The 23,484-nt window shown below is 43.4% G+C and overlaps 1 protein-coding gene across 1 annotated transcript in view; it reads right to left on the reverse strand.

The window, feature by feature from the left end:
- The window catches only part of htr4 (5-hydroxytryptamine receptor 4), a 141,560-nt gene that overhangs the window by 81,002 nt on the left and 37,074 nt on the right, over window positions 1-23,484 (reverse strand). Inside the window, exon 2 of the mRNA XM_070962901.1 lies at window positions 17,268-17,346. Within this exon, the coding sequence (XP_070819002.1) occupies window positions 17,268-17,323 (56 nt within the window). The 5' untranslated portion in view covers window positions 17,324-17,346. The remainder of the gene's footprint in view (window positions 1-17,267; window positions 17,347-23,484) is intronic.

Genomic DNA, 23,484 nt, shown 5'->3' on the forward strand with positions numbered 1-23,484 from the left:
AAACAATATTTCCCAGCTTCGTTTGGAAGCGAACCGAGACCACCTCTCCGGCCGGGTTTCGGTCCAGCTGTTTGGTCGGCACCAGAGTTCGATGGTTTGTATTCACACCAGCCCAAAAGGTCCGCACCAGCCATTTTTTTTGGTTTGGTTCGAACCAAACAAGTCAGGCGTGAATACGCCCTTAATCTCACCAGTGCTTGTTTTTTGTGTTTTTACTGTGCAAAGAAATAAATAAAAACAAGCTTTAAAAAAACAGCTGTTGAGACATTTCATTCAAAACCGTAATTGTTGACCTCGTGCGGCTGCGGCAGCTGAATGGGAATACGTCCCTGCAGACTTCCTGTCCAGCGTATTAATGCCTTAATGGTTTTGGAGTAACGTGCTAACAGTCACATTATGCTTGGGTGTCCATGAACTGTGGGTCCTCACAGATATACAAGTACAAATGTATGTGTGTATGAGTACGAAGATGGCACTAATTACTCAGCTGCAGTGTTATCGTTACTTCCACACACAACCGATTCACTTTTTGTGATAGCTTGTCTCATGTAAGGTAAATTTCTCACATTAGGCTGAAGCTCAAAGACAAACTGTGCAAATTTTTATGTTCAAAACCATCAAACAATCCCAGTTTGAGAGTCAGAGGGCACGTGGCGTCATTTACACACCAACAGGCTGATGGGAAATAGTCTGGTTTTAATAAGGCAGCACATCCATCCTCTGAAGGCTCCTCTGGGAATTTAAGCTGGTGACGGCAGCAGTCAAACACCAGTTTGGGTTGCCTGGCAACATGTTTAGACCAAGTGTAAGTGACTGTGCTTCTGTTTGGTCCGCGTCACAGCAGCAGAGAGATGCTCAGACCGGCCTGCTGATCAGCATCACGCAGCAGGAACACTGACAATCCTGCCGTAAGCTGAACGTTGAGCTGCTCTCAGTGACGCTGAGGTGACAGAGAAACTCGTCAAAACAGTCGCACTTGTTACTCTGATTTGCTGAAAATAATTAGCGTGGTCCCGTGTTGGTGCTACAGGCAATTAGACGGCAGAATAACACAACTCAGCTCTGAAGCTCTCGTGTTTCAGTGGCTCTCAACCAACCTCTCAGCGTTTATTTACAGCCTCTGATTAATGAAAACACTGCATCCCTCTGTGTCGCATATGTCGTTGAATTATCATCTCTGTTGACGAAGTGTGAAAAAAAAACTGTTTGCTTTCTGTTTGCTGAGTGTAACTGGAGAGCAGGGGAAGCAGCAGCAGTGACCCTCTGCACTTCATGCCTGTGTTACACAACGTTTCTGCATGGAGGGTTTCACTCATCGCGCTGTTGCAAACATGCAATTAAAGGCTCTTCTTTTGACTTTAGCTGCACGGTGCCATCTTTTTACACATTTTAACATCACAATTATCTTGTTAGCATAAAGCATCTACAGATATTAACAGCAGAGATGCTGTCAAAACGTCACTTCAACACATCTAGCCTCGAACAGAGAGGCAATATCCCGCCCATTTCTTCCATCACTCAACTTTTCCACTTTTCTTTAAATTGTCTGGCAGGCGGAGCTGAGCTGAAAGACTGTAATTAATCTGCAGCTACAGCTCACTACTGACTGACGGACTTAATTAGAACAATTTCAGTCCTTCTTTAGCAAAGTTGTGACAAACAATACAAATCTACGTAAATCTACCTCTCAGTAAACTCTGGTTAAACTCAAAGGCATGTGCTAACAGGCTCAGACTGCCAAAATCCAACAAGATCCAGGATTTGAAGCTGCTCAATGACCTGATTCCTATATAACGCAGCAGTATCCGGAGTGTAATATCAAACACACAGCAGCAATTGAAGTGTATTTTCTGTTGATCTCTCTGGGTATATTTTGGGACGTTGAGAGACTGCCATGTGTTGAGTGGAGTTTCCTGCCTGAGGTTTGATGTCCGCTAAAACTCTTAAGATCTGGGATGAGCGCAGCACTGAGTGCATATATAGCTAAAGGGATTCCCACACTGGATTCAGTGAGCTCAGAAACGTAAGTGCATGTCCAAGAGTCAGAGACACTGAGAAGGTTCGTCAGGAGAGACAGAAATGGAAGAGGAGCAGACAGAGAGCAAAGAGAAAGAAACCAAAAAAAGAAACAGACGGCCACAATCTGAGTGAAACAGACAGCGGGGGAAAAGGCTCGTATGGACAAACAGAGAGATGATGGAAAGAAGAAGAGGTGCAGCGGCGTCTGCAGACTTTGTCCAAATCTCACCTTGGTACGAGTGACCCACATTAATCCATCATTCTGCGCTGTTACATTTGCTGAGCTCAGACAGCTTCAAACTTTGCTTTCGGAAAGAAAAATCAGGGTCAAACCAATGTGAAAATGCTCCTTTCTCTGCTCGACTCCCGTCCAAATTGGCTATTAATGTCCTTTGAACCTCGTCCAGAAACCTGATCATCAATTTTATTTTTCCACAGGAGGAAAAATAAAGTTGAGTTTCTGTTTTTCAGCACCTTCCCTGCTGCTGGTTATTCAGCCGCTGCTGTCAGTGAGGATGTGGTATCTTTCTGAAGGGAAACTTAAAAATCGTTGTGGAGTGTCTCTTCATCATTTGTTTTCCTAGAATCTTATTTACTGGCCTCCAAATAACCATGCAGCTGACCCCCAAACTGCACAGCATGCACCTGAATGCAAGCTAAACTTTGATGCTAACAAGCTAAGCTAGTAACTGTTAAAAATCAGCGTGTAAGCATGGCCACTGCAAGCACATTAAAATGTTAGCATGCTGATGTTAGCATTTAGCAAAGGCTTACAAAGTACTGCTTAATACTAGCACTTGTGAGTAAACAGTGATCTAAAAAGGTGTCAGGAGATGTGTTTTGGATTTTGGACAAACCAGGTGAGACTTTCCATTTAAAGCTCTTCCAAATGTCTGTGTTATAAATAAGGTGATTATAAGGTGAAATAACAGGATGCTCTTGCGCGTGCTGCAGTGATGGAGGCCTGGCTGCTCGTCAGTATTGTCCTACTTTGCAAACAAAGAGCACTCGTTAAGTTACAGATCTCGGGAATAGCTGAGTTTTTGGGGAAATGCACGCAGGACGCCTCAGAGATGTGTCACATCTACTCGCAGCACTCTGCAGCTGCCACAGTAATCAATGTAAGCTGCTACACCACCTGCAGAGCCCACACATCCCTGCTGCTGAGCCACGCAGCCAGAGTGTGAACTTCTCCTTCCTCTGATGGAGGAGCTGCAGGGGGTGGACTCGATGAAATCTGCACAGCATAATGCAAAACATCTACCTCTGCTCAGCCTCTAATGAACCTGTGTGCTTTCTAAGCTTTGTGGTTTGGATTCAATTATATGCTCAAAAAGTCTGAGTCTTGGACCACTGTTTAGATTTCCTGAACTATTTCAACTCATTCACTTTGTGCTCTGCAGGTAAAAAACAGCCACATTGCAGTGCTCCATTTTCCCCTCTGCACAACACAAATGAAGTTCAAAAGCACTGATCTGGTGATTGGCAGTCAGGAACCTCTTCACATTGAAATATAGCCATTAAATCCTGTGGAAACAACTGTTACAGTAAAATAATTCACCTTAAATCAGATCAGTTTAGATTTAGAGGCAGCAGCAGACACATAGCAGAGGTGTCTTATGATCTGGGTGAACTGACCCTTTAAACCTGGACAACAGACAAAGGCTGGAACAGACCAAGTTAGTTTAGGGACAAATAAAACAAACACTAAGTTGGAGTGTTTTGGATTAACCACATGAAAGTTTCCTCCTCATCTCTTCTCCTCGTTAAGCACAATTCAGATTTATAGCTACGTTTCATTTCATCCAAACAGCGGCTTTGTTTGCGTCTGACTCACTCCAGCTGTCCCTCCTCACCTGCCGGCTCTGCTCAAGTGTGAAATTTACTGTCTTAATGGGACAAATTAACATTCACACACGTGCACACACACACACACACACGCACACCACAAAGTTGCATCACTGTGCCTGAATGAGGATCTTCATTCATATCTGAGCTGTCATCGTCACTCTGACAGTCCTGTGGCTGCACTCCGCTAATCAAACCATCTTTGATTGGCTGTTATTTTATCATAAGGCTCACTCATTTTTTCAAACGGCGCTGCTAATATGCTCGACGTGTGAAATAATCTAAAGTTTACAGGTTTAACTGTGCCAGGTTTAATACAGTCACAGTCGTACATATAGTGTGTTTCTCCCTCTGCAGCTGATCAGCTGTTTCCTCTCTGTTGCTTGGTTACTTGTTTTCTTTGTTAAAGGGCGGCCAGTGAAGAAGCTGCAGTGTGCTGACAAAAGGAATTCGCCTGGCCGGTAAAATGTAAGTGGAAGGTTTTCACCTGGCACACCTGGACAGGAGACGACGTCCGGACAGGAGTGTGTGTGACAGAGGAAGAACCAGTGTGCGCTGCCTTGTGTTGTTTCTTTGCTACTCTTAATGCTGTTAGATTAAATGCACATTCGCATGTTAATTGATTTGACTTCTCCTAAGAAGTTAACTAATCTGCAGCGTTGTGCCAAATTGCATTAATGAATATGGAAAACCAGAAAGCCTCCCTCGCATCTCATTCAACCACTACAAATACCATCAGTCACTGAAGGAGGCTTTTTGCTGCAGTGTCTCTGCTGCTGTGGGTGGGACTGGGTTTTATTTAGAAGCTGTCAATACCATTGTGAACACCACTGCTTTTATCCATATTTATTAATCTCTTATTCAATTAAAAACAGACATTTTTCAATATTAAAAATGCTTCTGTCTTCACACCATTTTGGTAGTACAAGGACTTTGCCTGCAGAAAATTCGGTCTGTCATTAGGAGAACATTTTAATTCAGAATATATGTGATGAGAGAATAAGTAAATGACTAAATAACACATCTGCTGTTCTTTGCTTTGAACATTTTGTACTCTGTTGGTCATCTTGATCTTTTCAGGTGAGGTCATTTTAACATTTCTAAAAAGAAGCCGCTGATTAAAACGTGCAAATTTCAGGCTGACTCTGACGTATTTATATTTTAAAGCTGACTCATGCACACTGTCCCTCACAAAGATAAATACAAATGCCTCCTTCTGCACATCTGTCCTCTCTGTCGGAGTTTTGGTGATAATAAGCAGTTCAAACCTCACACTTTAATCCCAAACCCTGTGTGATGTTTGAGATCACTGAAGCATTTTCCACATCAAGCTGAAAAATATGGGGACAGGATATCACAAAGCCAACATCTGGCAGTTGTTACAAGGAGGAACAGAAACGCACTCGTCAGCAAAATACATCGACAAAACGTCTCACAGCAGCTGCAGTTTCTCTCCTTCCTGTTCTCAAGTTAGAGATGGAGAGAAAGTTCAGAGCTGATTCAACACAAAGCCTCTGATAATCATGTCAGAGATGCAGGTTGACTGACAGCACAGTATACACAGTACACAGTGGTAGTGGGGTTTTTAAGGAAGAAACCCCAGGCGAACACGGGGAGAGCATGCAAACGCCGCACAGAAAGGCCCCTTTCCTCAAGCAGGCACCGAAGGCATGGTGGAGGACACGTCCCCGGCCCCCACAGCGGGAATCAAACCTGGGCGACAGTGTTACCACCGTTACCAAAGTGCACAAAGGTTCATAATAGGGTCTGCTTACATGAGCATCACTTAGAGGCATGAAAAAAATCCAGTCAGGACCAGCGTGACAGCAGAGCTGCTCTGCACAGCTTGATCCCCCCTGACACCCCCCTCTGCAGCTCCCCTCCCACTCAGCCACAGCCGAGCTGACAGCGAGTCACCAAAACACCAAACAGACGCTGGTGGGAAACAAACCTGGAGTGCGCACGCCGGACGAAAATGCCACTGTACTGGCTCAAAGCTTCCCTGTGCGTCGTGAGGAAAACAGAGCGGTGAACTGGCAAGATGAAGCACAGCATCTTCATTTAGAGCTGCCATGTTTGATCATTACTGAGCCGAGATCAAGAAAGACGCAGCTTTTCATCTGTTTAAAAGAGACACAGTGGCACAAACATAATGTCTGAGCTGTTTTTTTTTGGGTTTTTTTTAAAGGTGTGCTTGCCACTGTCTCAATATGTTTGGACGTGTGTTAAGCAAGTTGTGGGGACATAAATCTGTTTATGTGGTCACATCGTGCTGACAAAATGCAAGTCATTAAGTCATTAACCTTTAGGGTGAAGACTTGGGTTGAGGTTAGAGTAAGGTTAGGTTTAAGTTAAGTCTCCAGTCTCCAGTGTAAGTCTATGTTTGTCCCCAAAAAATGAAGGAAACGCCGTCTCCATCATTGTTCCGTACTGTTATTTGGTCTGCTTTGATCCCTCTAATGGACTTTCTAATGAGCTTTTGGATTCATTTAATTCATGAATAACTTACATAAAATAATCAAATGAACCACTATATTTGCATAAACTGTTTTTCTAACTATAAATTCAAGCCAAATAAAAATGTGAGATGCATGAAATACATGATTTCTGCTGCTGGAACAAATTTTATCGTGGCATCAAACGTGGCTTTCACATGCTGCTCATCTGGACTATGCCAGTAAAACATATCTGACAAAATTTGGCAATAACCCACTCACCACACTGTGAGACTGTGTTCTGCAAAATCACCCAAAAATTATGTAATTCCTAGAAATACTGGGGCTTTAGCTCTCTTGACTTAAAGATTTCACATTTGCTTCTGTTTCCAACAATGAATGTAACACTGAACGCTCATAAACCCGTCTGCTCCACGTAAATTCAAACTGTCAACGTTAGCAGCTTTAGCAGCTCACGTCTGTGCCGGCTGATCATCAGTCGACGTCAGAAGCAGCGCAGCACACACGAGACTTCAGACCTCGGCGTCTTGCTCAAGGACACTTTAGCAGATTCTAATAGGATGGTCCTCCAGGTGAAGGACGGCCAGCCTGCAGGAAACGTTAAATAGATTTGGAAAATGAGTCTTAATTTCAGGTCAATAACCAGGAAGCTATTTCAACAAGAGAAAAGATCAAATTTGCCTTCCAGATTTGTCGCTTTAAAAAACTGACACGTACTGCGGCGAAGCGCTTCCAGGCAAAGGGCACGAAAACAAAACTCCCACACAAATTACTGTGCGGCATCTCGAGGCCTCTGCTGTAAACAAGGGACGTTTTGCGCAGTGTTTTGGAATCACTCCAAATCAGGAAGTTTGAATTTCTCCTCACATAATGACTGAGCGCAGCGCTGATTGCTTTTCATCCACACTCTGCTTCACAGTGAGGTCAAACCGGCGCTGCACATTCAGACCTCCAAACCTCTGTCAATGCACAAACGTCAGAACTGCTGTACAGTTCAGCAGTTGGAGCAAATGGATGCTAACACACCCTGTTTAACACACCAGTGGACCGTGTATGTCAGTAATAATGCATCTGCAGAGTGATGTCAGCTTTATGTCCAAAAGCCTCTTGGACAACAACAAGCAGGAAGTGTTGAAACATCTCAGTCATGGCTCGAGCGGCTGAACAAATGATCCAGCCAGCAGCGTCATGTGATCAGGTCGGGCCGGTCTTAAATAAACCGTGGTGCCTGTCTTCAGTTTCATCGCAGGACATGTAATAAAAGAGCAGGCGTCCTTTTCCTGAACAGGATGTCTACAGGAAACTCTACACCTGCTTTCACAGCTCCTCTCTTCGCTGCACGGGCTCGTAAACAGTTTCAGAATCACGGGGAATGCGGAGGGACTCGACTGCTGCAGGAAAATGTTGAGAATTAACACTGATACGAACTGACAAATGAAGCAGATTTCAGTAAACGCTGCTAAACGTACTGTCCTGAGGTGTCAGCGGGGCGTTTTCTGAGCAGCTGTATGCCACATTCTTATCTTCACCACAGCGCTCATTACCATTCTGCACATCTAATTTTAGTGTCTTTCTGGTCTCTGCGTGCTATAGATAAGATTTGGGTTTTCACAGCTAGACTGAACATGTCTGTCATATCTACCTGATAATCATCAGGAAGAAAATCAGCATGCTCATTTTCTTATTTCCTCAGAGGTTCAAAAATGAGAAGAAGCGCGAGTCGACACACACACACAACCACACACACATGCAACGGAAACGCTGTGCAAAGCGTGAGAAAGCTTCACCTTGTGAGCTCATGAGGGCTCGATGAGGACGGAGGGAAGAGCGCTGGCTAAAAGGAGCTGTTTGTTGTTTTAACGTCACACAATCATAAGAGCCAAGATGAAATTCTGAACTCAAGGATGTGGTGCTTCAGTAGGTAATGAGCAGCTCAATCAAGGAATTCAGTGCGAATAGGGTTTTACACAAGCTTTCCAAATATAGTAAATGGCCTCAAAATAAAGATATATAGCCTAAATATAAGTATAGATACCCCAAATCTAAATATAGTTTGCCTAAACATAGATTGCACGAGATGTTTGTATAGATAAGTAGAGGAAATGGACGTTTTTTTAGAGAACGCCTAGACATACCATTAGAAAAACATGTAAAATATTAATTTTCTGCAGTATTGTTATGAGTTTTTATTAACTTGGACTCGTGTAAGGCTTCATGCTGTGGTCCCATTGTGTTTTCCAGCTGATAAGGCCCAGCTCATTTCAAAAGAGACCAACACCATGCATGCACTCCAAAGGTTCAAGAGCAGCTGTCAGTTTTCTCTGGTCTGCCGTGGATAGGCGTCGATTTGAATGGGAAGGGGTGAATTTCTGGAAACATCAAGCAGAATGTCATTGAAAAGATGTCGAACAGATTAGTTTGAATAGATAAAATGTCACTGAATAATTTGGTGTTGTTTGAGGACAAAAAGGAGGAGGAAATTATTATTAATTATTCATTATCCATCCAACAAAGAAAGATAAGTTTTGACAAGGTGAGCCTGAATTTAATGCAATCGAGATCAAAAGTGACGTCTCTTTAGACTAAAATTGGTTGCATTTGGACACGATTGTGACGTACGATCAACTGAAGCCAGAGTAGATCAAGAACAAACGCTCAGATTCATGTTGAGGTTAATCTGTCAATCTTTTTAATCTGAGTTACTGCCAGAACACCAGATTTAGCAAATTTCCTCAGCTTGTGAGGACACTCTGCTCAGTAGGATGGAAAATTCCTGCAAACAAACCTTTAAACTTGTCAGCCTGTTGAGCATCTGCGCTGCAACTGTTACCACTGTGGATTTGAAGGAAATCTGTTGAACTGGTTTCCAGCATAAAACAGAAAGAGGAGGCTGTGATTCATAAGCAAAGCTTTCTGTACCACCAAAGACAGGAAAACAGCCTTAAAACTAACACATTCATGTCCAGTCAAACAGCACTTTCCCCGTAGAAGTGTTGTTAAAGCCGCTGAAGCGACGCCACAGACTGTAAACAAGATAAATTATTACTCATCGTATTATGAAGCTGGATTTCATAAAGGCTCAAAACTATTTTATGTTCATGACTCTCTTCCAGTGTAGCGAAGGAGTTCAATCAAACACGTGGAGGATATTCCTTTACATATTTAGTTTTGCATATCCTGCGTGTATCCCGCGGCTGTAAATTCTCACTCCTGGTCTAATCCCCTCCACACAGAGCAGCAGCTGCTGTGGCTTTAATCAGCGGTGTGGAGGTGGTGACGACTAAAACCACAACACAGGAGCTCACAGCAAACAGCAGAGTTTCCTCCACATCATTAAAATGCACTCCGGACTGGTGCTGCATGGCTGCCCTCTGTGTGTGTGTGTGTGTGTGTGTGTGTGTGTGTGTGTGTGTGTGTGTGTGTGTGTCAATAAGATCATAAGATCCCTTTGCTGCAGTCCTTCGCATGTGTGTATCAAAGGGAACGACTCTGTGTGAAAACACTGGGCAGACTTCAGCTCCGAGCCACTTGTCAGCACAAATTAGCTAATTGTTCTGCACTCCAACATGAAATATGGCATATTTGTTTTAATGGAGAAGCTGGCAAAGACGCTCTTCCAGCTCCTCTTTTGAGTTTTATTTCAGTTTTTTCTCGTCTGCGTGTTGAAACGGCTCGACTGAAGTTCGGATCTCCTCTGCACCCGAAGCAGGAGGGACGTTTTGGGAAGGCGGCTTTTGAAGAGGTCCCACTTCCTTCATTTATCCTGCTTTTGTCCTGCGTTAGCGCCGCAGAGCGAACACTCAGCATTTCCGAGTGATGAATGGTATGAGTGTCTTGAGCTCGTTGAGGGATGAAAGCAGGGAAACAAAGATTAAAATATTCTGCACAACCCTTCACATTTGATCCAGAGAGCAAAGGGAAACGGTTACCTGTGCAGAGCACTACACGCTGAAGACTGAGATGAACAATGACTTCCACTACTGAAAATGTGAATTTCTTCAGTTTTTTCGCCTGTTTGATACAGAAACCAAGTCAAGAGGGCTAATAAGTGCAGTTCCACTGCTGTATCTACGTTTCTTTCTTTTGATTTTTGCTTTCCTTTCACATCCTGCAATAAGAAGGATTCTCTCATGGGTGAAAAACAAAACGAAATGTTCCCCTCCAGGCATTTATCCCCATCTCCATGTCTTTACCTGAATACTGAATGACATAATTAATAGAATATATGTCACCTCTTGTGAATCTCAACCACAGCCTGCCAATCATCTCCTCACATTGCAGCATTAGCACACTTAAAAGTCTCCCTTCTGTCATGTTAATGCAAAATGTGGTTGAATATATTCATGTGTTCACAAGCTTGCTTCATGTCCAGCCTAAAACATTTCAAACTGATTTTTGGTCTTTGGTGCAAAGAGCTGCTCAGGGTGAAATAGTGAAGTGAAGCTTTTCTCTCACTGATCAGTAGCTTGTAGCAGTGGCGCTCCCCTGACTGGTGATTGACAGCTCCATTATTAGCGCCGCTGTGATGCTCAGTATGTCACCGCCTGGTAAAAGCTTGATGAAAGACTCCAAAAGTCAAATAAATGATCAGGATTTGATCACTTTGCTGAAAAGAGAACGACAGATATGACCTATTAATTAATTATAAAAAGTTCTTGCAAAAGTCTAATTTTGCACTGAAACCAGCATCAGACTGAATTTTTGATCTAAACTGAACAAAACAGTTTGAAACAGCAGAGAGATCATTTTAGCTCCGTGTTCAATTCCAGCAACCGTGGAGGGAAATACATGGCTGTTTAGCTGCTAGATGCTCCACTTTCTAGCAAGTCGCTCACTTTGGTAGCACTTTATTAATTCATTTGTCTGGTTAATGTTTAATTGTCCAATTGAAACCAAAATATGGAGTGACAACCAAACGCTCTGCAAAGCTGAAGGAACCTGCAGAGTTACAGGATAATTCTCTTTGAGTTCACTATCAGTGACCCCTTTGCTAATTTATATAGATATTTGATCTATTATTAATATAAATAAAGTGCAGTTTGAACAAAATTTAGTCAAAAACAATGTCCATGTAAAACAACTCCCAGATTTCCTCCAACACTGAGGACACGGTCTCTTTGTCAGCGTTGCCACACCCATGCAGAGTGTTTGTGATGAGACGTGTGAAAAGCAGGCTGGCTGGGGATGCTGCAGGATGCGAGTCGTTTTCAGGGGGGGGGGGGGGGGGTCAAAGAGCAGGAGGAGGCACTGGAGGCTGAGCTGGCACGTGCCTGAAGTGCTGTCACTGACAGGTGGGATAACTCACCTCGTCTGGCATGAATGGAAACAGGTTAGAAACACTGTATAATGGAGCACTCAACACACACACGCACACACACTCTCTCCACCTCCTGCTGACTCCTGTCCATCTGGGAGGATAACACATTCGGAGGCTTGGCCGATGTCAGGCTCAGCACCGGAGACGGTATCTTTAGTGCGCTGCCATTCAGATACGATCGCGCTGAGCTGAATGGAAGCCTCGGCGTCCTTTTTGCTTCGGTTTGCGTGTGTGCGTGCTCGGCTTCATGCATCAGCAAGTGCTTTTTTTTGTATGAATGGAGGATTTCTTATTGAGATTACGTAAGCAGTTGCTGAATGTATTATTCAGTCTGTGATTTGAAAAAGATGGTGTACTGTGCTGGCTGCCAAGTCTGCACTCTGCGACACAGCCACCAAACGGCATAAGTAGGGCTTGAATGGAGGGATAGAAAAAACGTAGAATAGACTCAGATTGTGCCAACACTGGTGTCAACATGCTGTACAGGTGGTTTGAGGTGATAGATGATGACTGTTAGGAAAAGATTTGGGAGCACGGAGGGTTAATCCGGCCACACCCTGCATGCACACTGCTAAAAACACACTATGTATGCACACTAGTGTTTTGACATATATTTTGACATACAGAATCTTCTTCTTTGCCTGGGGTGGCACAGTGGGACAGTGGTAACAGCTAGAAATCTGTAAATACTATTTACAACTTCTCAGGATGACGTTATTCTTTTATCCCACTCTTGTATATATACTTGTTTTGAATTTGCATTGCACTTGTTCTAATACTTTACACACTTTATTGATGCTGCTGTACAGTATATTGGAATTTCCCCTCGTGGGTCTAATAAAGGAATATTGAATTGAATTCCCGCTTGGGGCGCTGTGGGCGCTGGGGGGCGTGTCCTCCACCATGCCTTCGGTGCCTGCTCGAGAAAAGGGGCCTTTCTATGTGGAGTTTGCATGTTCTCCCCGTGTTCACCTGGGCTATCCTCCATAAAAAAACCCACTAAAAACATGCAAGAGACAGATCATCACCACCTGACCGAAAGGTGGCAAAAGGAACTGGGTCCCCGGGCGCCGCTGTCGGCTGGCCGCTCACCGCTCCTGGTGTGCCGCGGAGGAAGGACAACCAGGATGTGTTGAATGCGGAGGAACAATCTCAACAAAAAGCATGGTGTGTGCATGTTGTGTGGTGATAAAGTATGTCTTCTTCTTCTTCTTCTTCTTCTTCTTCTTCTTCTTCTTCTTCTTCTTCTTCTTCTTCTTCTCCTTCTCCTTCTCTTATGGTGCTATCTGACCCATCATTTGGATTTGAACCCAGAGAAAAACGTAACCATAGCCATTACAATCTTACAGTCCCCTCATAGTGACTGCTATTTGTCTCCATCATTATCATCACACGGAGGACATAGTTTACGCCCCTCATCCATCTCTTGCTACACCTGTGAATGGATTACATAGATGGGAAAGAATCAACAGCCGAATGAACTGAATGAATAAGCAAACACGAGAATGAACGAGCAAACAATTGACAAATGTACTGTAACAACACAAGCGGGCAGAGGCGACCTGCTCTTTCCACCTGTCTGTTTGGTTTCATGCCGTCTGAGGCCAAACTCTCCTGTTGAAAGCAATCATCCAGAAAACAGGATCTGTCACAGGACACCTGGGGTGGTGGGGGGGGGGCAGCAGAGCAAGGGGGGAAAGCTGATTCAAGGAGAGGAAAGAGAAGCTCGCCGCTATCTGATCGCTCGCAGTCTGACTGACTGCATCATATTGACATATGGCTGCGACATGTCGGCCTGCTCCAGGACGATCGCGATGGTTGCATTAATGTGAGCTGTTGCTTAGCAGGATGTGTCTGACATGCAAAATATTAGGTGTTAGTTAAAGAGAAGTACAGCGTGACACATTTTTCATTCACGCAGTGTTAGCTGGCAGAGCTTCAGGGTCTTCCTCGGGGGAAATTCATGCTCGCCATGAAGACTTTTACTGCTGGTACTTGTGCAGTGAGTTTTTTCACGCTTATTTATTCAAAGTTTGAAAGGGAGGAAGTGTTTCTTTTACAGGAACACTTTCATCATATTTGCACAGTTGTACACATTCACACCTGGCAGCTGCTGAACAGGTGACCTTCAGGTCAAAGGTTACCTCTATAACCTTGCTCGTGCGCGATGATTGTCGTCGTAGCCCTAACTGTGCATCTTTGGCAGAACTGGAGCAACTTCAAAATTTTCAGCTCCAGACTTCTCTCATTGTAAACCTGCACTGTAAGATAAAGTAAATAAAACCGAAATACAGTCAAACTGAAGAGAGATTAATTTTAGATAGAGCGTGTGCAGCAGCCATCACTTTTGTTTCGGTTCAACGGTGCAGTCTGATGGAGAGAAAGGAAGTTCCTGCTGCATCAACGCTCACTGTAAACACTGTCAATGCTGTGTGCAGCTGCCAAACCTGATGCATTTTAAACATCATGTTAAACGAGTGTAAAGCTGCAGCACCGCGTGCATGTTATGCACTTTTTATATGTTTTATATGGAATATCAGCTGAACTGTTTTGTAAACGTACCTGAATGGACTAACTCTTAACATTGGTCAAAAGGAGGCAAATTGCTATATCCTGTTGTAAGCTGCGATTTGGACAAATAAGATCAGATGAGACTTGACTTCCAGCCATCTGCACATTCCTACACAACAATAGTACATAAAATCTGTGTGACATGAAAAATGAATGCGCTCTGCCTCGTGACATGCTAACAGAAAGCGTTGCTAAATGGTCTCCACCAATCGAAGCCGCTCAGAGACTGGGAGAACTGGGTTACGCATTCGGAGCCTCGCTGTCTAATGAAAAATGAAAAATTTGCTCGAAGGCGTTTCGTGTTACAAATACTCTGCGATGTACTGAACAAACAAGAACAACTGCTGGTTTGAGGACTGCCTTTTTAAAATGCATATATGACAGATTACTGTTTAATTAGCTTTTTCTAGAGAATTTGTTCTTGCCTTTTTACGTCTCCTCTGTTGTGTCCAATCAGCTCTCTGGCTTTTTTTGCGTGCACATCTACTTTGACAATTTTGTCCTATTTGCCAATGATTATTTTCTGTTCACATGTAGCCTACGGTCCTAACAGTAAACCTGCCAAGTGGGAGGAAATGGGTTATCATTTCAGAGATGCTACTGTAGCTCATGTAAAATGTAGAAATCCCTCACAGGATGTGAGGATGTGTACATAATGTGGACCACATTTGGAGCCAGAACTGATGTTAAGAGGTGTAAGCGGGGAATAATCCATGCCAGAGGACAAACTCCTGCATGTATACTGCACAGGCTACATGGATGTTAATGAGAGATAAGACAGTAATGTGACGCTGTTCTGACAGAGCATGCAGTGCAACATGTGTGAAACGAGTTAGCAGTTAGCAGCAACAGCATATACTGTCTCCACTAATTAAAGATAGTGGGTTGAAGCTTAAGAACGATACTAATGATGCTAATTTGGCATTAAAAATGGTTATGGATGTTATACAGTAGCTGCATCTGTGTTTGTGTGCGTAACTTGTCCACCACCTCATGTTGATTTGTCGTCAACCAATAAACACAACATACAGACACATATGTTACCACGCTACTTAACATATATGGCAGGAGGATGGGTGTATGTAGGGCGCTGCGTGGGCCGGTGTGAGAACACGTCATAGATCAAACTCCTGGCTGGAGCTGCTGGGTTTCTCTCAAGGCTGCTGGAGGCTGAATGAATGTGAGGCAAGATGCTGAGTGGAGAGATGTTTGATGAATTTCTGGATGCTGGAGATCATTATCACTGGAAGTTATTCTAGCCAAATGTGGTGTTATTACTGTTACTGTGCATGTACTACAATACTAATATGTTAATGATCAGTGCTGCCTCATTGCTTGATCAGTACTGTTCAGCATTTCTTCTTCTTCGTGCACAAAAGGATCGCACACCGACCTGTTTTTCCTAACAGGACATTTTATGGTTTAATTTCGTTTGATGCGAGAAATGATCATGGTTAAATCCACATGGTCCACAAGTTACTGCTCTCCCAGCAATAACATGTTTCATTATGTACAAGAGCAAAAAGAACAAGCTTATTGAGATTTGGAAGAGTGATTGGATTTCCATGATAACACACTTAAAAATCTAATGAGATGTTTGCAAACAGTCACTTAAAGCTCGACACAGACGGCAGGAGTGATGTGTCAGGGATGCTTGTGCTCTCCAGCTCCTCCACCTCTAAACGAGCCACAGAGGAGCAAATGTCCACAACAGGAAGACAACAACAACAGAGACATTCAGCCTGTTTTCAGTCAGTCTGTCCTTCTGTCTTCTGTCTGGTTAATCTCTCTCTCTTCTCATCCGTCTGTGGGTCAAAGCAGCCCAAAAAAAGTGGCCCAACTGTGCCTCCACACTGATGATTGAAGAAATATTCTAATCTCTCGCTCACCTTCAGGCTAAAGGACATCAGCCGAGCAGAGGGAGCTAGAAAATGACTCCACATTCCAAAGCAATGAAAAAAGACCACCCAACAGCTTCAGCAGGGTCCCCGTTTTAATCAAAGCAACAAGCCTGAGGGAAAGACAACTACTGAGAAATCCCACGTCGTCTATTGTTTCCTCGGCTGAACCAAATATCTGAAGATGAAAACGCCCTTGAAGAAGACACGAGGGCAGGCCGTTCATTTTTCCATGTGCACAACTTTGAGGCTGCTTTATCACACGATGCAGCAGCCACACCGGCTGTTTTTCCAGATTCACAGTTTCTTATTATTTAATGCCAGAAACTGCATTTTCCTATTATTTTGTAGAGGTTTTGTTTGGGGTCGAGATGAGAATCATGACCGATGTAGATGCTTCCACGCAGGTCACAACAGCTCACCGAAAGGCTTGATGAGCATGAAAGTGACGCCAGACCTTTAAGGTACTGATAGATGGCGTTCCACCACCAGCCAAACACCAAATAAAGGAACATCTTTTGGAAGAATGGTGTTTATCCCTCCAGCAGAGTTCTACATTCTTGAAAATTTATGTCAGCGATCACTGAAGCTGCTCCACAAACTCATGTGGAGCAGCATCTTCATCTGTGCACAACCATCATCGAGGGTTCGACCATCAGAGAAAACTACAAACACCTTTTGAAAGTGTATATTTTGAAGTAAAAACACAACAGCCAAGCTCCAACTAAGGACTGATGTTTTCAACATCAAGTGGACACCAGTAATACTGCAGCTACGGAGGCTGATTAAGGACAAAAACCCTCTGTAATCTCAGCAGAGTTCGGCTGGTGCAGTCATGGAGCCACGTGTACAGATGTGACTGTGAATAAGTGCATGTGCAGTGACAGACTGAGATTTCTTCTTCTTTCCCCGTGGGCACATGAAGAAGTGTTAAACACATGTGTGACTGCATATCGGTTAGAATGAGGGTTATTGGGTGCCTGCATATGTCCGTGATGCCTCTATGAACAGAACCCAAATTAGCCAAAGTTACCAAATGTAATTTGAGAAACTATCTAAAAAGTCAATGTGTTGTGTATGAAGCAATGTGACTATTGTCAGGAAGTGTTCAATCACACACACAGTGATTATTCTACATTAAAGCTGATTAAAACTCACCTCTCACTGACAAGCTCCTCCATCACCGGCATCTGGCCTGCAGCGCTGACATTCATGTAACCATAAATGCAGAGAGTCCCTGCAGACAGAAGATCACAATTAATAAATTAACATAATCATTTATGTTATTATAGGCTGAACTTTTAATTACAAATATAAAACAATTCATGCAGGCAACAGACTCTGCAGATTACATTAACATAAACGTATTAAGCCAAATCAAAATTATGCAAATGCAAGCATTTTCTTTGACATTTGAAGTCTGCTGAAAGTTGACCAGCACTGTGTGTTCTGCATCAGATTCCAGGTGGAATAACGGTGGATTTAGCACACAGCAGATAAACTTTGAATGTGTTTACCCCAAACTTTGACATAAAGCTTTACAGAACGAATTCATTGACGATAACAAGTCAAACTCATTTGTCTTGGTGGTAACATGAAGCAGTGCTGGGACTGACAGGATAATGCTGCTGTACATAATCTTCTTAGACAATATTCAGTCTGTCTGGGGTGTTTTTTATAACCATCGAGTGGGATTTAGCTGAACCTCCACATGGAAACTAATAATATGTTTTAGGCCAGTTATGGTGAGATATTAAACCTTCTCATGAAGACTTCGATCTCATCACCTCCAGATAACAAACAGTGCTCATATTCAGCTTGTTTTAACCTCAGACATTGGTGCTGATTTCCTCAAAACCTTTTCATAATAAATGTTTGAAGCTACTTCCAATAAAGCACAAATGTCACAAAGCTAATTCAGCTGTCTTGCTAATATGGCATTCGGTGACTGAATATCCTGGCCACCTGACAGACGACACTTTTCATACAAGAAAACTCCACAAGGAGACTTTAAACTGGATTTACTGGACACTTTAACAGCCGCTACTGTGGAAAACACAAACTTAAATAGACAGAAACAAGCTAGAGTTGCAACAACCCACAATGCAACACTCATGGTGCTGCATCAGGTTCATGCTTGATGTATTCAGAGACCCTCTGTTCTTGTAAATATAACCCCAATTTTCCAGGAAGACATGACACTTTTTTCCTGATGCTCAAAACTTCAAGATCAGCAATCGCAGTAGGACATAAGAACTGGTACATTATGTAAGCAACAACACGGTAACACCTCTGATGGTGATTAGATAATCACGTTAGACCATAATGGAGACAAACAACATCAAGACGCCTTCAGCGAATCAAAACCTCAAACACACACACGAAAATCTAATTACAACACATCGCTCATACCACATGTAGAGGTTTAAATTATACAACTTATTTTCTGGTTAACTCTCTCCTAAAATGAAAACAGCATTATATAATAGCCAATATATGGAGGTAGAAAACACTTCAGGTCATAATCTCCATTCAGGCCATGAGGAGACAGAATCCATCCAATGACTGTTCCCTAAAAAAACATCCAGGTTACCTCCTCATGATACCCTCTCAGTTCCAACATATGTTACAGGTAACAGGCTGATTAAATTCAAATTTAATGAAGTAATTAATGAAGCGTGTGCAAGACTTTTTCTGCTGCTCTCGAGCAGTGGCAGCTCCTGACAAATTTCTCAGGGGGGGGCAACTGTTGCGATGATGGCTAAGATGACCTGTTCAATGAGTAAAATAATATTAAATAAAAGTCAGATAGCTAACTTTACAGTGTTACATTGTATTGTTTAATTTGGTTTTACTGTTCAACCACTAGATGGCAACACCAGACATGAACTGTGCATACTGTACAGTATTTTTGTACAGCTATATCAAGTTAAATGTCTCAAATACAATAAATTAGGTTCCACAATAAAACACTTCCACCGTGGCGTCAACAGATACAGTCATTTACTAGTTTGCCCATGAAATTACTGTTTAGCACAGTCTACAATTTATAGGTACCATGGATGCCCTAGCAATAATCAAATCAAATTATACTATCATCAAAACTGTAATTAATCAAATCTTTCCAGTACATATTCAGCATATGCAGTATTTGGCTGGCAATATGCAATCAATACAACTATTTACAATTCAACTCACCATTTCATAACACACTCACTCAAAACTTGTGCTGAAATTTTGCTCGCCTCTTTTTCAAGCAGGCAAAGTGATCAATTACCCTCCACCCATTGTCTATACCCGACTATCCCTTTTTGGGGTTGCGGGGGGGCTGGAGCTTATCCCAGCTGTCAACGGGCGAGAGGCGGGGTACACCCTGAACCGGTTGCCAGCCGATCGTGGGGCAGTGATCAATTACCCTCATTGAAATCTGACATGTTCCTGACAAGTTTTCTCTCCATGGAAAGCAAGGCCAATGTTGCAGTCTCCCGACTCCCGACACGTACGCGTGCTGTGCGTATCGTCCGAGCACGCATCAGTGCGTATGACGAAATCACATTGGGGCAAGCCCTCCCAGAGCCCATAGAAATCAATTGTAGGAAATGGAAAAAAAAAATCTCACCATGTAAGTCTATGAGAACGCCTGGGGAGATTTCCAATCCCCGAGGGGGCGGGGCTTCTGGTTGGAAAGTGATATTCAGGCTGCTGAATGTCACAGCAATATTCAGGCTGCTGAATGGACAATAATATTAAGACTTAGACCAGCAAAATAAACTCTTTTCTCTCTCTTTTTCTCATGTGGGCCAGCCGCCCCTGCTCTCAAGTCTACTTCCAGTGATCAGCACCTCATTATGACACTTGGTGTGCGTCACACTTCTATTACACATTGTTAGCGTATATCATTCATCATGGAGTCTCTTCTTCTGACCTTGAGAACAAGATGCATTCGAGAAAATGAGCAAAAATGATGAGAATTGGGGATTAAGGATGAGGATTAAAGAAGCAGACCTAATTAAAAATTTACCACTATGGCCTCCATTTCTTGTCTCATGTATAATTAGACAATCAATTTATTTTCCTGAGTGTCATCAGGTAACATCATCTCTTGATAACAGTAATGAGTACCAGAAGAATAAAGACAACTGGGCTAAAAATTACTGGTCTGACGACATTAGAAAAGCCACATTTTCATGGTTCAGCTTGCTGATGTGAAGAGATGAGACCCAGAGGTTGCTGGAGATGAGAGGTCAAAGGTCAGCTGTATAGACTATCTGAGCACAATGACATATTAGAGTGTCCCGGTGAATAATCCTCATGCACGAGTCGATATATGTGCCTGTCAGGAAGATTTATTCTAACATACACGAACTGTGCACTGAGAATACAGAAGCTGGCCTTAATCGAGCGTTGCATGGATACGTGCAGGTCTGAGCCGGGAGACCTCACCTCACGCATGTTCACGAGAATATCCTCACACACAAACACATGCAAATCCGTCAAGCAAGCGCGTGCGTGTATGTACTCATGCATATGGATTCATCAGATACTGTGAGGGGCTTTGGGTAGAAGTGCCCTCACAATGGCACATATTTACACACACACTTAAAAAATCTAAACCGTACTTGCTGCTCTCACATGCTCGTCTCCAGGTATCAAACAGAAAATAAGATTTAATGTACAATGCCATAGGAAACTAAATGTCTTTGTTAAATCTGCAAAATGTCTGGATCCTGCAGTCCAAAACATGTCAGAATGTCCTCTGTGTGTATGAAATGGACGATGGGAATAAACTTGTTGGCCTCACTTTCAGACTGACTTGTGACCCGAAGCATCCACTGATATACTGGGCACAGTCTGTCTGGCCCCACATGGTACCCACTAATGGGACTGGAATGTCAGCATTAAATTTGGCTCCCTGTACAACAAATGATGCAAATAACTCTGCAGTCCACCATGACACAGAATCTCCACACCAGAAGAAACTCTGAATACACATCACATCTTTTGCATTTAGCACATGAAGAAACAGAAGTCAAGACACTGAGTTTGAACAAGCAGCCAGCCTGGAGGAGTTAGCTTAATGTCAGCCCCTGCACACGGGTCTGGATTCACACCCCCTCCAAGTCTGAACAGAACCAGGTGGTTTATCAGTGGCGAGCAAGCCAGCCAAGTAACAGAAGCATTTGTCCCATTTTAGCAGAGGCTAGCTGTGCCAAGCTAATATATCAAACCAGCCTCTCCACTGAACGCACAGAGAACGAATTAATATGAAATCTTCAGTCCAACTCACTGTAACACATGTAATTCTATCATAATCCCAGCGGTTCAACAGCATGAAACCATTCAAATCGACAAACAGCACCGCTGCAGTATCATGAAACTGCATTTTCATCTAATAGCACGCACCTATAGACTTAACTGGACAGGACCTTCAAATGAGAAAGGTGCTCCGTTACACAGGTGCCATGACTTCCAGTATATTGAGGAAAGGTGGGAAAACTGCACCAGTATGCACTTATGTCACCATGTGAGCTGTTCCTTCGCCTCAAAAATCCCTGTGGGTTCAATCCTTTTGGTAATGACACTTTTTTCTCTGCTTCCTATGAAATAAACTGGAGCAAAACATGAGCTCACATGGCCACAAAAGTACATACTGCGGCAGATTTTCCCACCTCCTTCCTACACATGTACAATGCAGGTCATGGCACCGGTGTGACGGAGCATTCATTAATCCAGAACAGATTATTATATCATCATAAGACTGACTGGCCACCAGTCTGAAATCTCCTTGGCACTGTCTTGAGTTCGCGGCGGGCCTGCAGACTCTGTTCTATAATAGACAGAGTTGGGGAGGTGAGGTGAGTTGAACGCATGACGGAGCTAATGGGCGAGGCCGCTGAGAGGGTTTACTGAAGTCTGTCAGCTCTCATCCACTCACAGAGAGGAGGGAGGAGGAACACAAGGAAAACGATGACCGAGGGAGAAACTGATGGAGTTAAGTGAAAGAAAGAAAGGTGATGGCAGAAAAGGAAGAAATACTGAGCAACAAAGAGTCAGGAGGAGGCAAACATGATGCAGCCAACTGCTGCATTTACACACACTGACAGCTTCTTCAGCTGGTGATTTAGGAAAACTGACTTTGGGCCGATGCGTGAAAACATACGAGTGGAGTTAGAAAAGCCCAGGTAAGCTCAGGGAATGACACACACTGTTAAGATGCCAGGCTTCAAGCTGCCACTGCTGCTGCAGCAGCAGCAAGAAAACATCTGAAAGTTTGGACTTTCACAGCATTATGAGCACATCCCGATATCTACAGGAGCCACGGCAACAAGCAAAGGCAGAGCAGTCAGAAAGCCACATCGGTTTAACACTGGCAGGCTGTGCACGCCGTGGGCGGGACATCACAAGTGGACAGAAATATTCTGTTAAGAGGTTTATTCAGGGCAGCATGAATGGGAGACTCAGCAAGGTATCAAAAGTGCATCACAACAGAGTAAAATCACAGCCCTGAACCAGCCAGCAGCTCAGCTAATGTACACAAATCTAAACACAGCCACAGATGAGGAAGAGCCGACAGCTTTGTTTACGACCACGAAGTTAAGCGACTGTTGGTCTTAATGGAGCTGAGGTCTGCTCGCTCTGCGTCTCCCTGCAGTCATTAAGAGCGACAGAACATTCCTGACTGAGTCTCATAAAACATTTAAAGCCCCGCCGCCGGCTGCCCCTCAGTTCTGGAGAGGTGTCTGAATGGAGGCATGGCGGCGGGATCGTGTGTTGATGTCATCCATCGTGGAACTACATTTACCCCGTTCAGCTCCACCTGCAGTCTGTCCGGCCTGTTGAAAAGAATTTTATTGGTTATGTAGCTTTTGTAAACTGTTCATAATTTGGGCCTCTGATCACGACCTTGAGAAAGTTGACTTGAGGACAAGCTGAGTGAGAGTTTGAGTGAATATTTGACTCATTTAATCAGTTTTCATCTGTGTTTCTTTTGGTTCTGATGCTGTTAGCTGGTTAGCTCAGTTAGCTAGAGTTGGTGATTGTTGTAACAAGACAGATTCTGTGGGTTTTATTTTGCTTCTGTGCCACAGCTGGCTGGTTAGCATAAATTTCAATAGATATTTCTATAACACAATACATGGACATCATTTACTCCCATGAGGATGCAGCCCCTGAACACACCACTGCAGCTAATGCTCCTGCTCTGCCAACAAGATGAAGCAGTGAAGCCGAGGGTTCCTGTTCTCCTCGTGGAGGAGTCTGTCCTGGGAGGAGCCGGAGTTTGAGCTCACAGCAAAAACCAAAGCAGACAGGAATAAAAGGCAACTGGTTTTTCATATTTAGAGAACGATTAGACCAGGCTAGGAGAGAGATGTGT

Source organism: Chaetodon trifascialis, chromosome 5, assembly GCF_039877785.1.
Source record: "Chaetodon trifascialis isolate fChaTrf1 chromosome 5, fChaTrf1.hap1, whole genome shotgun sequence".
Lineage (NCBI taxonomy): Eukaryota > Metazoa > Chordata > Actinopteri > Chaetodontiformes > Chaetodontidae > Chaetodon > Chaetodon trifascialis.